Source organism: Peromyscus californicus, unplaced genomic scaffold, assembly GCF_007827085.1.
Source record: "Peromyscus californicus insignis strain IS unplaced genomic scaffold, ASM782708v3 Scaffold_14__1_contigs__length_90479793_seg_2, whole genome shotgun sequence".
NCBI lineage: Eukaryota > Metazoa > Chordata > Mammalia > Rodentia > Cricetidae > Peromyscus > Peromyscus californicus.
Window position 1 is genome coordinate 43665446 of NW_026294436.1, and position 13515 is coordinate 43678960.

The following is a 13515-nucleotide window of genomic DNA, read 5'->3' on the forward strand; positions in this document are numbered from 1 at the left end:
ATTTCTTGATATACCAAAATGCCTTATGTTGGGTCTATAAGCTAGATTAACATTTATGTGGGAGTGGCTATACAGTTAGCCAGCCACCTCACACTCTTAGTTAATGCAGCTTCTAAACCATTTTGTTCAGTCTTTCCCGTGTCCTCATTCCACTAATCTGTGACTATGACTGCAAACTCATCATTGCCATATGCCTCCAAGTGTGATCATCTTTGGATCACAACACAGTTGATAGATATCTCTCTCCATCTTCTGTCTTAACAAGCTCCATGTAACCAAAATGTAAGCCCAGTAGTGATTTTGGAGATCAACCAGTTTACTTCGGTTCTGGTCTTCCTCCAGAAATTTCTTTCTTGCCTATCAGTGCTCCTGAGAACCATGGCTCCTTTGTGGAGTCCTGCAGCGGCATGATAACACAAGCTTTCTCTATCTCAGTTGCTGTAAGGAAGGCCTAAGAAATCACTGGGATTTACCTAAGCAGACTGGGGTTGCCTTTGGTTGCCATTTATTTATGTGGATTGTGATCTCTTAATTGGAGATGGTGCCTCTCCCAGGGTTCGCTGTTTATCCAAATCAGTATTTGTTAGTCGGAGCGACGTGGTCTGGATGATAAATCAGCTCTGGTGCCCCCTCCTGTGATTGAATCCACAGCTGCTCTCTGCCTCCTCACCTCCCCATCTCCCAGGAGGTGCCCACAGGCTGCTCTGAGGCCCTGCAGCTTTTTCTGCTTTTAAAGTTTTCTCTGAGCTGCTGCAACTATTCTTATGAGTTCATGTGCCTTGGTACTAATAACTCCTAAATTTAACCTCCCTCGAATGCTATTCTCTTTCACTTGTAACAGTTTCTGTTCATACTCTCTATTGCAGATGCACTGTGAGGGATGCTGGCTTCCCATGATACCATTTCTCCTCATCCATCCCGGTCTTCCTTTTGCTGGGTTTTGTTTTGGGTGTAAGGTCTTTGTATGCAGGCCCAAACTGGCTTTAAACTTGTGATCCTCCTGCCTCAGCCTCATGATGCTGGGATGACAGGATGTGCCAGCAGGCCAGGCTCTGCACCATGCTCATTCTTGTTCTCGAAGCTCCACACACACTCTGAGTTGACCAGTGCAGTGCTCCTTAAACTTCAAGGCCATGGTAGCTCATCAGAGATCCTGTTCAAATGCCAAAGACTCTGATTCTGTGGGTCTGGGGAGAGACTTGAAGGTCTCTTTTTAACAAACTGTCAGGAGATGCCAATGGGTCTAATCCACAGACCACAAACTCAAGAATGTACATCAAGTACTTGGTCCTTCCTGCCACCTTCTTTATATGCGACTTATTAGCAGATCTCACTTTGCATCCTATCCAATTCCAAACAGATTGTGTTTTCTCAGGGTTACCACTGTGCTTCCTGCGGGAACCTCCTCTGTCTTGTTAACTGTGGCCAGTCATCACATGCTCAGCCTCTGCCTCTGTGTACCCTGCATGAACTTGGTTTGGAGCTGTTTTTGAGTTTTCCCAGAATACAATGTTCTCATCTGTCAATGCAATTATTTGTTTAATGGCTTGTTTTGTTTTCATCTCAGACTTCCAACATAACCTCAGACCATTCCTTTCCAAAAAAGAATTAGGTGTGCAACAGAGGTAGTGAGGCCAACATTCTGGGGTCACATCTGCCTTTGCTTTTCTCCCAACCATCAGAGTATATTCACTGTTCTGTAGGATTCCCAACTTTTCCAATTTTAATGTATTTTTTCCTAGTTTTAAGTGTTTTATCATAGTGGTTTGGATTTTTTCCAATCCCATGATTATCTCTCTATTAAAACTTTAATACAAAAAGAAATTAAAAAAAAAAAAAAAACCAGACTGCTCATTACTTTGATTTGTAGAAGAGAGAGAATGGAACATTACTGCTAGAGTGTTTCGAGAAACCATATTTACATTTGCATCATCTCAATTTAGGGGCCTGATGAGGGTGTGCGTTATGATGAAGATGCACTTAGCAGTCAAAGGGAGTGGCATGGCTAGAGTAATGAGCAGGAGACTTCAAGCCAGGAGTCCGAGGGCTATTTCTGGCTGTGCCTGGCTACCTCTCTGACCTTGAACAACTCTACCTCAGTGCCCAAGACCCTAATAGGCTCTATCTGACTTGTAGCATGGCTGTGAGAGGTTATTATAGTGGGTCTATGAAGTGAATCAAGGGTAAGGGCAGTTGAGGGTCACAAATGGAACTGGAGACAGGATCTGTGTTCCTACAGCTTCTTCTAAGTAGCCTGTTGAGAGATAGTGTCTAAGAGGTGAGCTGATGACTCAGATCATGTTTCTATGGGAGAAACAAATGCTGAGAGGTTAGTCAATGGGATTTTAAAGCTTTTAGGTAAAATGCCAAGACCATCTTATTGTTCATTGGGGCTTAACCAGACAAGAGAAGCTCTTTTCCTACCAGCACCACACCCAGGGATCAGGGAGCTTGCAGTGGTCAGCCTCAGAGGACATGCCCAAGGACTGCTGCTCTGCTACCCTTGGCTGCTGCAGGAGCAAGAACTAAGCCCGTGACACTTCAAATTATGCCCAAAGTCACCTTGCTCCCTTCAGTAGTCCTTGTGGCCAGTAAGAGCATATGTGAGAAGCATCAACTGTTCTTCACTTGAGATCCTCTCTCCATAAAGAGCCAGACTGAGGGGAAAAGATTAACATGCTTTAAAACAACAAACAAAGGAATTCTCCCAGTCTAAATAGTTTCTGTATGCTAAGCCCTCAGCTGACATCATAACAATCATAGCTTTGGTTCTTTTCTCATCTTACCAATTTTTCCCAGAATAATATTTACTGAGAACAATCTAATATCAATAATTAATATTTATTAAACACTAGTCCAAGTGCCTTGTATCAACTAACTCATTTAACTATGCATCAGTCTTGAGATGGGCACTGTTATTGTCTTTACTTTACAAATAAGGACAATGGGAAATAAGGCCATTAGGTAGTTTGCCAAACATTATACAGCTGGTAAACTTCAGTTCCACAACTAGAACCCAGGGCATCTTGCTCTAGAGTCTTAACCCTTAAGCACCTATACCTATAGAAAGCCAATGTAGGGGAATGAGCAGCTTTCTCTGGAAGTCCAAGGATGGAGAGACTGAAATTATTCTGGAAGGACTGGCTGTCTCCTCAAATTGAGAGTTCACTCTGGTGGTTAACTAAGGACACATGGGATCAGGTGGGTTAACAGTGGGACCTTGTTGTGAAAGCATCCGCAGCTAGATGAGAAGGAAGGTCTTTTTCTTGTGGTTGAGGGAGTTGTCAAGTAACTCTGCACCTTGTATCCCAACCCCCTAAGAAAATCTTATTCTTTGCTATCAATTGATTCTCTCTTTATAGAGAGAGCACATATGGATACCACCTGATTTCTGTGTACCAAAAATCTTCCTTAAAAAATAAAATGAAAGACTCATTCTTCTGGAGACACAATAGTTTTCCACAAAATCTTTCTGATATTCTCTGTCAGCTGATTTTTTTTTCAGCCCCTTTGCATAGAAGGGGAGAAATTTGGGTATGACTCAGTATATCTTTTATCATTTTCCTGTGGCCTGCTTTAGTCAGCATAAGCAAGGTCCTGATTTGCCAGACGCAATTGCCATGGGATCCAAAAAGAAAAGGGACATAAAAGAATTCCCAATGGGATAATATAGAGTCCTACCAATATCTATAAAGGCAACATTTTTGCTTAATCACTGAAGGCAAATCTCCCAGAAGGCTCCTGGAGCAGTGGTGTGTGACCATTCTCCTGTAGCCCCACCAGAGGCACAAATCAGAAGGCTGCCTTCCTTTCAGAATGACTGGTTACTGTTTCCCCAAGTACAGGGTCATGTGCAATAAGTGACCCCAGAAAAACTGAACAGCACAGTGTAAGAGCTTGTCACATTAAATGATCAGAAAGCCATGACTACCTGATAGAGGGTGGATGGTGCAGAGGAGATGCGGGACACCCGCCATTGGCCAGTTCTGAGCTGCCGCCCAGGCCTTAACTGGCTGCTAATATATCCAGACTTGGGTCTGGGGCTTAGTGAGGGGCAAAGAATCTACCAAGAAGAGAAAAAGGAAGCAAACAAACAATGACTTAGCTCCTCTCTTCCCCATGGCTCTTTGAAGTTCATAGTGATATTAGGATTCCTAGCTTGACTTTGATTCCAATATACTTAATACAAATTATTTTTCTGAAGACAGTGCTTCTGTGAGACTTGAAAATACCTAATCACAGAAGGTATTAAATCTCATTTTATTGGACTGGAAGAAGTCTCTCTTAAAATGGAAGTTTTGGTTTTTTTTGTAAGATGGGTAAAGATGACCCTGCATTTGCCTTATAGAAAGTTTGTGGGGACATGTGCCTAGACTCTTACGTACTCATTGAACGTTGAGCGGGTGTTAGTTTAGCCAGCTGACCCTAAGTTATTCACCCTTTCCCTGAGTGATTCGGTGTGAATCTCTGCTATGTTCTTAGAAGAAATACAAGGACTAATCCCATTTAAGCAGGGGTATGAGCTGTAGTCTGTGGTGGTACTGTGTTCCCCAAAATATTGTGCACCCTAATAAACTTATCTGGGGTCAGAGACAGAACAGCCACTAGATACAAAGGCTAGAAAATGGTGGCACTCACACCTTTAATCCTAGCATTCCAGAGGCAGAAATCCCTCTGGATCTCTGTGAATTCAAGTCCACATTGGAAACAGCCAGGCATGGTGACACACGTTTTTAATCCCAAGAAGTGAGCCTTTAATCCCAGGGAGTGATGGCAGAAAGCAGAAAGATATATAAGGCATGAGGACCAGAAACTAGAAGCATTTTGGCTGGTTAAGCTTTTAGGCTTTGAGCAGCACAGTTCCGCTGAGATTCATTCTGGATGAGGACTGAGAGGCTTCCAGTCTGAGGAAACAGGATCAGCTGAGGAATTGGTGAGGTGAGGTAGCTGTGGCTTGTTCTGCTTCTCTGATCTTCCAGCATTCACCCCAATACCTGGACTCAGGTTTGATTTTATTAATAAGACCTTCTAAGATTCCTGCTACAGTAGTCTCTTCCAGAAGTGGGCTGGGCTAAGCACAATGTATAAATATGGCCAGCGAGGGGCATGGGAAGGTCTTTGGTATACCAGCCTCTCAGCTGTCTGATCTTGTCCCGTCTGTCTGTACCCAAGTTTGAGAGTTGTAAACCTTGTGATGTGGGCTCCATAAGTGTCTGTTCTCTTCTCTTCCTACACCATAATCCTCCTAAACCTTGTTTCTGATATCTCTTATTAACATAAACAGGTTGCAAAGTTACTGTAAATATTAAAAAATCTCAGGAAAATGGTATCAAACACCTCTAATTCTATTCTACAAACTCAGACTCTGGCATCTGACGATTTGGAAGTTAAACCTGTATGTTTGTTGCAAGTTGTACAACTCCTCTGGACCTCAGTTCCCATAGCACTAAAATTTTGGGGAAGGCTTAAAAGAGGGAGATGACCTTCTTAATTTAGGGAAAGGGCTGAGATGAGGGCTGATGAGATGCTGCCGTCAACAGAGGCTCTGATGACTTGAGACCCATCCTGGATCACACAAGGTGGCTGAGTCCTGAGATAGCTGTCCTCTATCTGCACATGGGCACCATGGGGTATGTGAGGCTAACCACACAGACACAGACACACGCAAGCACGCAAGCACGCATGCACGCACGCACGCACGCACGCACGCACGCATGCACGCACAGAGAGTCATAAAAATATAAACAAATTCATTAAGTGAAATTTTAAGTGCTAAGTCTGGCGAGAGATCCAAAGACTTTAAGTATGCTCATAGAACTAGAAACGCATATGCCCAAAATGTGAACACATGTCTGGATGCTAAAGAATGAGTGATTTTTGTGTTTCTGCTTCCCTTTTTTGTTCTTCCATGTTTTCTTCCTATTATTCTGCATTAAAACTGATCTAGAAGCTGAGCATGGTGGCACATGCCTTTCATCCCAGCCCTCAGGAGGCAGAGTTCGAAGCCAGCCTGATCTGCAAAGCGAGTTCTGGGACAGCCAAGGCTGTTACCCAGAGAAACCCTGTCTCGAAAAACCAAACAACAACAACAAACTAATTTAGAAAATAAATGCTTTTAAATAGAGAAAAAAAAATCAGTAGAGCTCCCAGATGGCTAATCATGCTTTTAATGCTGACAGGACCAGCAAAGAGAAAATGAGAGAGATGGAGGAGGGGCAAGGATACCAAAGGACAGAGGGAAATTTGAAACCAGAGATGTGCTCATGTGAGCCCTAGCCTTGCCTGGTCAGTAGAATGAGGAGCTTCCCACTTTTGCTGTCTAGCACCCAGGAATATGTGCTATTCCCACATCTTACGGACCAACTAGACACACCCATTTGCCTTTCATATGGGTTATTCCAAGAGATGAGCCTCTTCCCATGGCCAAAGCTAGCTGAGCATTTGGTGCTTCAAGGGTGAAGGTCGGTGACCCTAACCCTGCAGGCTCCGCAGACCCCCGAGGCAATAGGGAAACTTCCCTCTCGTCATTTGCATGGCTAAGTAATTACAACTCATAAAAGTCCCTAACCCATTAGTTAAAACAGGGCCCAGCATTTGACTCTGACCTCCTACTGCAACCGGGGCCACATGCTGTCTGCATGCCGCCTGATTTGTCCTCAATTTATAAGCAGAACAATCTATAAATAGAAACCCTTTTGCTAAGTCCCCAGGAGGCATCAGCAGGTTTTCTAGTTTGTATGTGTTTTCTTTCTTAAAAAAAAAAAAAAAAAGCAAGCAGGCTTATTTACCTGCCCGATGTTTCCATATTTCACCTCTAGTTCACCTGGCATGCTGATCAGTTTGAGCTTCAGGCTTATCATACCAGCTGGACACTGCCTACCTAGGCTGTGCCCTGTCGGAGACTCCACTCACCTGTAGATCCTGTACCTGGTGGTGAACCCCTGGCGGTAACGCTCCATGAAATCAGCATACTCCTGGGCACGGTGGAAGGGGCCTCGGTCTGTGAGCAGCCAGTCCAGGGGAGCCTGGCCAGCCGAGGAGGCATGCTGCTCCGGGATCACAGCGGCCACTGTGGCAGAGACAGCCAGTACCCACCCGGGCACGCCTAGAGCCAGCAGGACTGCCCATGGGGCGGCCTCCGGCCAAAGCCCTCTAAACCGAGAGTTGCGCTGCCACCTCATGCTTCTTCCAGGCGGTTAGTGTCTTCATTCTCTCGCCACACTCTCCCGCTCTGTGCTGCTCCTCCAGGGCTCCAAACTAGAAAAGTACAAAGAGAAATGTGAGGTGAGTATCGGGTCGTTTCCCGTCGGAGAGCATCATACACAAGTGGACAGTGAAATCCCCCTAGTCATGAGGCAACGCAACTGAGGCCCCAAGACATGGAGCTGGGCATTCAGTTATGTATGGTTTTATTTCTTTAAACACAAACATATGAAGAAACACCATGATAGCATCTTACAGATGAGAAAAGGGGCCTCAGGTTAAGACAGTGACGTATGTCCTCACAGCTATGAAGAAGAAAGAACAAAGTTTAGGCTCAGGGAATATGAATCCCAGCTCCATTCCTACCTGGGCTCACTAAGCATCATCCGTCCCACAAACATGTTCACCTATTTCTATGATTGCCTAATAGATCGAGTGCTGCCTTCTGAAGCTTGGCACTGAGCTCGGAGCAGCCTTATGCTTCAGATGGAGAATTGTGTGAGAGAAAAGTATTGTCCCCCCTGTGTTGCTCTATGGCTGAGAAAACGTGAGCAGATCACTCTCCTGTCTGGATGCAGTAGCTAATACTTTCCTGAGGTTGAGCATCCAATCTCTTCTGTTATTAAAGGTGGTACAGGGATGAAGTTGGAATAGGGGATAAGAGGAGATCCCCACACAAGGAGTCCATGGGAATCCTCCTCTCCTCACCAGGCAAGAGAGCCCCACACCAGGTAAGAGAGCCCCACAGGGGCCACTCTTTATCTCTTTCTTCCATCCCTCTAGCTCAGCTACAGAGAGCATGGAGCATGCCTATAGACATCTTTCTTGAAGGAGTGAATGAGTACATTCCCTGCTTTCTCTGGGTTGGAGGGAAGGTGCCAGCAAAAAGGATTCTTCTGTCTTTCTCCATTCCTGGCTACCTTGTGACTCATCACAGGCCTCTGATTTCCAGGGCCTGCACTTTTTCTAAGGACAACTAGTCACCTTTATCAACCTCTAGATGCAAGGAATCATTCCGTACTATGGGGTTTCCTGGAACTGCTGCTGTTTCTCCAATCTTTAATTTCTAGCATGTGCTGTTAGAGCTCTGGGCATGTCCCCCGCCAACACCACTTCAGTCTGTGCCAGAACAACTTCCAACGCCCAGCACCTGTAATTCATGGTCTGACAATTGTCTCTGACTGCCAAAGCCAAGAGATAGGATGCCTGGGGGTGAGGCAGATGTGATAATTCTCTGAACTTTCACTCCCCTGCAAGGACAGGCAGAGAGGGCTTCAGTCCTTCATGCTTCCTTCCAGAGTCACCCGAGGGGCACTCTGGGATGTGTCAACTCACTAATCCCGAGAACCTAAAAGGGGCTGCTGGGCATAAGTGTGAATCCTGATTTCCCAGCTCCAAAGTTACACTGTGCCTAAGACACAGAGGCCTCAGCATTGGTATAGGATGCTTTTTAGAGTCCCTGTATGTAAGGATGGAAGGGCAGAAGGAAACCTGAGAATCTGGGAACTGAGACAGCCCTTCCTCTCCCTGGCAGTTAGGGATTTGGAGCTGGATGCTGAGAGATACTTAGAAGCTGCCCCCTATTATTAAAGTTTCTTATGTAGGCATTATAATTATAAAGTTATATTATGGTAGGAACCAGAGGAGTTGAGCTAGAAAAATAGCCACAATGTAAACCTCCATTTGTCTTCTTGCCAAAGAATGATGTACTGTTTGGAGAGCCAGAGTAGGAGTGAGAGAGACTGTCCCCACTTAACTAGCCAAGTTGGGGTGCTGCAAGAATACTAACACACCCATCCCTTCAGATTGTAAAACACGACAACTTTCTCATAATTATAATAGCGATGCTAGTTCACAAAATTGGACAGGTTGATCAATGAAGTAAAAGAGTTCAGTATTAACACTTACACAGCAGTTAGTATATAAAACCAAAGCCATCACAGACTAATTGGATAAAAATGGCATATTTTATACATAACATTGAGAACTTAGTTCCAGATGGATTAAAAAGTTAACTATAAAAAAGCAGAACCATAGAAGTAAAATCCCCAAGTGGTTTTTTTTTTTTTTTTAAATAAGCTTGCGTTACCAGGAAGAAAAGTGATTTAAAGAGGAATCATCCTTGCATGTGGAGGGAGTAGACAATTTTTATACTGAAACAATTTGATGAGGATTCCCAAAATATTTCTCATTTAATCATTCCCATATTCATCCATTGAAGAAACGTAAATGAGAGCTCATAAGTGCCAGACATTATGCTAAGAACTGACAATGCATGAGCAGGTGTTTATTGCCTTACCTGAAACTCTACCATTAGTGATTTCTTCCTTTTACAAAATATTGCTGTGCTTTCTAAAGACGAATTGATGGAGGAGTAGAAAGTTGGCTCGTTTGGGAAACTGTGGTTCCTTGACAGAGGAGGTCAACACAATACACACAGTAAGGTAGAAATCCACAACCATGGGTGGAAAGACACATGGGGACCATGGTTCTAAAGTGACTTCCCCAAAGCCCTATGTATTTCTGTGTATGCCTTATGTAATTCTGTTCCCTTGAGTGTGGGCAGGGCCTGTGAGCGAGAGGGTCTATCAGGCTCATTAGTTGACGCTGAGTTAAAAACTGAAGAATGTAGAGGTTGAAAGTCCAGACAGTCGCTTAGATGATGACGGACACAACGAAAGACTTGTGGATAACTTTGAACAATATCCTAAGTGGGTCCAACCTAGTTGGGTGAGTCTTTAGAATAAAATAGTGGCACAAGCTGCCAAAACCACAGCAATCAGACATGCTGTGAGCTGCCCATGACAGCCATATAGTAAGGAGCCAAAAGTGGCATCTAGACTTGAGAGCAACCTCCAGCCAGCAGCTAGGAAGAAAGTGGGAACTTCTGTCATACAACTGTAAGGACTTGGTGTCTCACAAAGATCTATTTCCATGTCTGGCACATGGATTTCAGACTGGTAAAACCTGGAGCAAAAGATCAACTACCTTATGCCCAGGCTCTTGAGTCACAAAGGCTGTGAGCCAGGACTGTAGAGACAGCCCAGACAGTGAAGGACTTATCTTGTAAGTACAAGGACCTGAGTGATGTCCTTACAACCCACTTAAAACAGCCACACAGAAGCCCCAGATGCTATGGTGTATGCTTGTGATCACAGCACTGGGAGACACACAGATCCCTGAGGCTAGCTGGCAGGACAGCCTAGCCATGTTATGAATTCCTATGAAAAACTTTGTCTCAAGAGAAAAGAAAAAGAAAGAATGAAAAAAGAGGTGGAGGGTGCCCGACCTCTGTCCTCTGTACGCGTGCACATTCACGCAGTGGTGTGAGATAACCAATTTGTAGTACTTTAGACGATGCAAAGTTGGTTACACAGCAATGGGAAAACAAAGCAAGCACAAGACGCTACTGCAACTTCCACTAGGCTGCCAAGGGTCCGGTGCTCCGTGCTCCCTGGAGGAAACCAAGGCATTGTTCTGTGGGAGAAGAGGCCACCAGGCAGTTTCTAGAACAGAGTAATATTGGTCGTCTCTCCCAACTCTGCCCTTACACTATACCCGCCCTTGCCAAGTACACAGATTCAGCTAAGGCCATGTGCATCCTATCGACTGTATCATTAGTTCTTAAGCATATGTGCTGCATCAAATTTCATGTACTTCATCAAGGAATCCCTGTGAGATTGTGATAGGATGTAGCCTGGTCTAGCCACGTGGCCTCTTGACAAGAATGGCCTCTGTGCATCCTATGCCATGGTAGCCACCACCTCACCACCACCACCTCACCTGCCACATGAGGGTTTCCTAAGGACAGGTGGGCAACTACTGGAAAAACTATTTAAGAATCAGACTATGTTAAGCATGCTTCTCGTCATCACTGTTTGTAATTATGCCTTTTCAGAGCTCACAATGAGTTGGAACCTGCCTGTTACAGGAATATCAGCTTTGGAATCAAATGATTTTGATTGCTGGCCCATGTCTGCTGAGCGCAGCAAGAATGCCTGAATTCAGGGCTCGCCGTTTCTCAGAAAAACCTGGCCTGGGAATTACACACTTTCCGCTTCAGTGGTTTTCCTGGGGGATCTGAAGACATTTTGACTAAAAAGTCTCTTTTTAAGAAAGAAGATCCTTAAGCAGGTTTCAAAACTTCCCAAAAAACAAAACAAAACCCTAGAACCTGTTTCTTCACACACACACACACACACACACACACACACACACACACACACACACACACACAAAGACAAGATAATTGCTGTGTTGACAGTTGTATGAAAATCGGGCTTTTGAAGGGTAACAGCTTTTTGACCACTCCCTGTTTATTCTTCACAATAATATCACTGGAAATTTTGTAACAGCAATCTATCAAGTAAATCTTGACTGTCTAAATTCTCAGTGTCTGAGGCACCATTAATAAATAGTAAAATGTAACAATTAGTGTCTTTCCTATCATACTTCAAGTTTTTGCCTGTCCAAAAGCTGACTGTCTGAGCAGGCCTCCATGTTACCTGTGAGGACGGTGACCCAGGGGCCATGCTGGCCCCTTCATGAAAAGTGTTATGGATTTACCTGAGAAAACTGAATAATTTCCTTTGTCCTGCACACCTAAGGCCATTGTCACTCAGACAGATAAATTAGCTTTGCTTCAAAGGTACAAGTTGAACAACTTTTCCTGGCTGAGTACATAAGCTCAAATCTGTCCTTTAAGCCATGAATTAGATGGGTCATATTTCTGTCACTAGAGAAAATCCGGTTTAAGATGAGGCCCCATGAGCAGTGGGCAGGACAATCCTCAAAATGTAAGAATCATGCCACCACCACTCTTCGGTTACTACCCAGTCGAGAAGGTTTGGGTCTCTTTCGAGTTATCTTGTTTTCAGTCACCATATCTGCTTGGCGTTTCAGAATAACATGCAATTGTGATTCGTGGCATATGTTGCTAATGTAAAGTCTTGGCAAATGACGTTGATACAGAAAATGAATGAAAATTAGTGTGGGGCTGGAGGTATCACTCGGTGACTGAGCACTGGCCTGGAATGTGTGAGGCTCTGTGTTAAATCCTCAGCACTAAAAAGTAAACAGAAAGACAATTGCTGAAGGGGAGGGGTTGCATCCTGAAGGGGCCAAGTGTGTGGCTAAGTCATAGGTAGAAGGGTAGTATTCTGATGAATAAAGCTGTTAGTGTTAAATATGTTAATAAATACCATACAAATTAGCTAATATGTGGGTGATAACTGCTGCTTATGAAGCATGAATAATAAAATTACCTCTTTAAACGGAGGAGACGAGTGAGGCTGAGAGGGGCTCAGTGCCCTGTAAAAGGAGGCACGCTTCAGTTGCAGATCCAAGTCTGCCTCACTGTAACGGCACCAGTCCCATGACTTACAGCTCCAGAGAGCAGTTGTTTGTCACTTACAAGATAGTACCCTAGGCAAGGCATTTTCCTGGGGGAGCCTCACTTTAGCCATCAGTAAAATGATTTAGGAGGAAAAGACGATCCCCATAATCCTGCTCAACGTGGAAGTTCCATAATTCTATGCAAATGGAGGGGACACACGCACAAGGGAGCCGTGTTGTAGAAAGAGTAAGGCAGAGAGAGATGAGGTATGAAGCAGAAGATTTTGCCAGCCAGAGCAGTGACATTTCATGAAGTGATTAGTCAGTGACATTAAGTAAGTTTTCAAGTCATTTAAGTGGTTAATTGGCCAACTCTATTGAGGAGTTGTTTTCTTGAATAAATCTGAGGGTGTCAGTGCTAAAAAAAAAAAAATCACGGAAGTGTTGTTTGTTCTTGTCATCCACCACATGTTGATGCAAAACCTGTTTATCCTAGAAAGGAAGGGTAGACAGAAGTGACAGGATACTCCTGCAGCCAGGGCTGGAGGTTGGGATACTATTGGCTCCCACCAAGGACTGGGTCCTTCCCTCTGGCTGACCATTGCTGTTTTCCACAGAGGTTCAGCACAGCCCATAAAGGACCCTTGGCTGCACTTCACAGCACTCCAGTAGCTCCCAGCATCCCCTCATTTGAACCCAGGCAGATGTGACGTGTCTGTTGCCTCTTTCCTCCTGGGCTCCATGACACAACCTCCAGCTTCAGCCCCAGGACTGGCATGAACCAGGGAAGCTGCCTACATCCCCCATTAGTCAGATGACAACTTCCACCATGAAGGTGAAGATATCCTCACTTCACAAAATCAGGTCAACAATATTAATAACTATTTATGCAGAGAGGAGCTAATCATAATTACTGTTTACTAAATGCTCTTACATTAATTTGAGACCTTTAAGGGGAGGCTGAGAGAGGCAAAGGGG

General features: G+C 44.4%; 1 protein-coding gene across 2 annotated transcripts in view; it reads right to left on the reverse strand.

The window, feature by feature from the left end:
* Nucleotides 1-13515, reverse strand: part of Brinp2 (BMP/retinoic acid inducible neural specific 2) — a 103021-nt gene that overhangs the window by 42109 nt on the left and 47397 nt on the right. For both annotated transcript variants that reach the window (XM_052737323.1, XM_052737322.1), the window contains exon 2: nucleotides 6913-7257. In XM_052737323.1, coding sequence (XP_052593283.1) covers nucleotides 6913-7181 — 269 coding nt within the window. In that variant the 5' untranslated portion in view covers nucleotides 7182-7257. The remainder of the gene's footprint in view (nucleotides 1-6912; nucleotides 7258-13515) is intronic.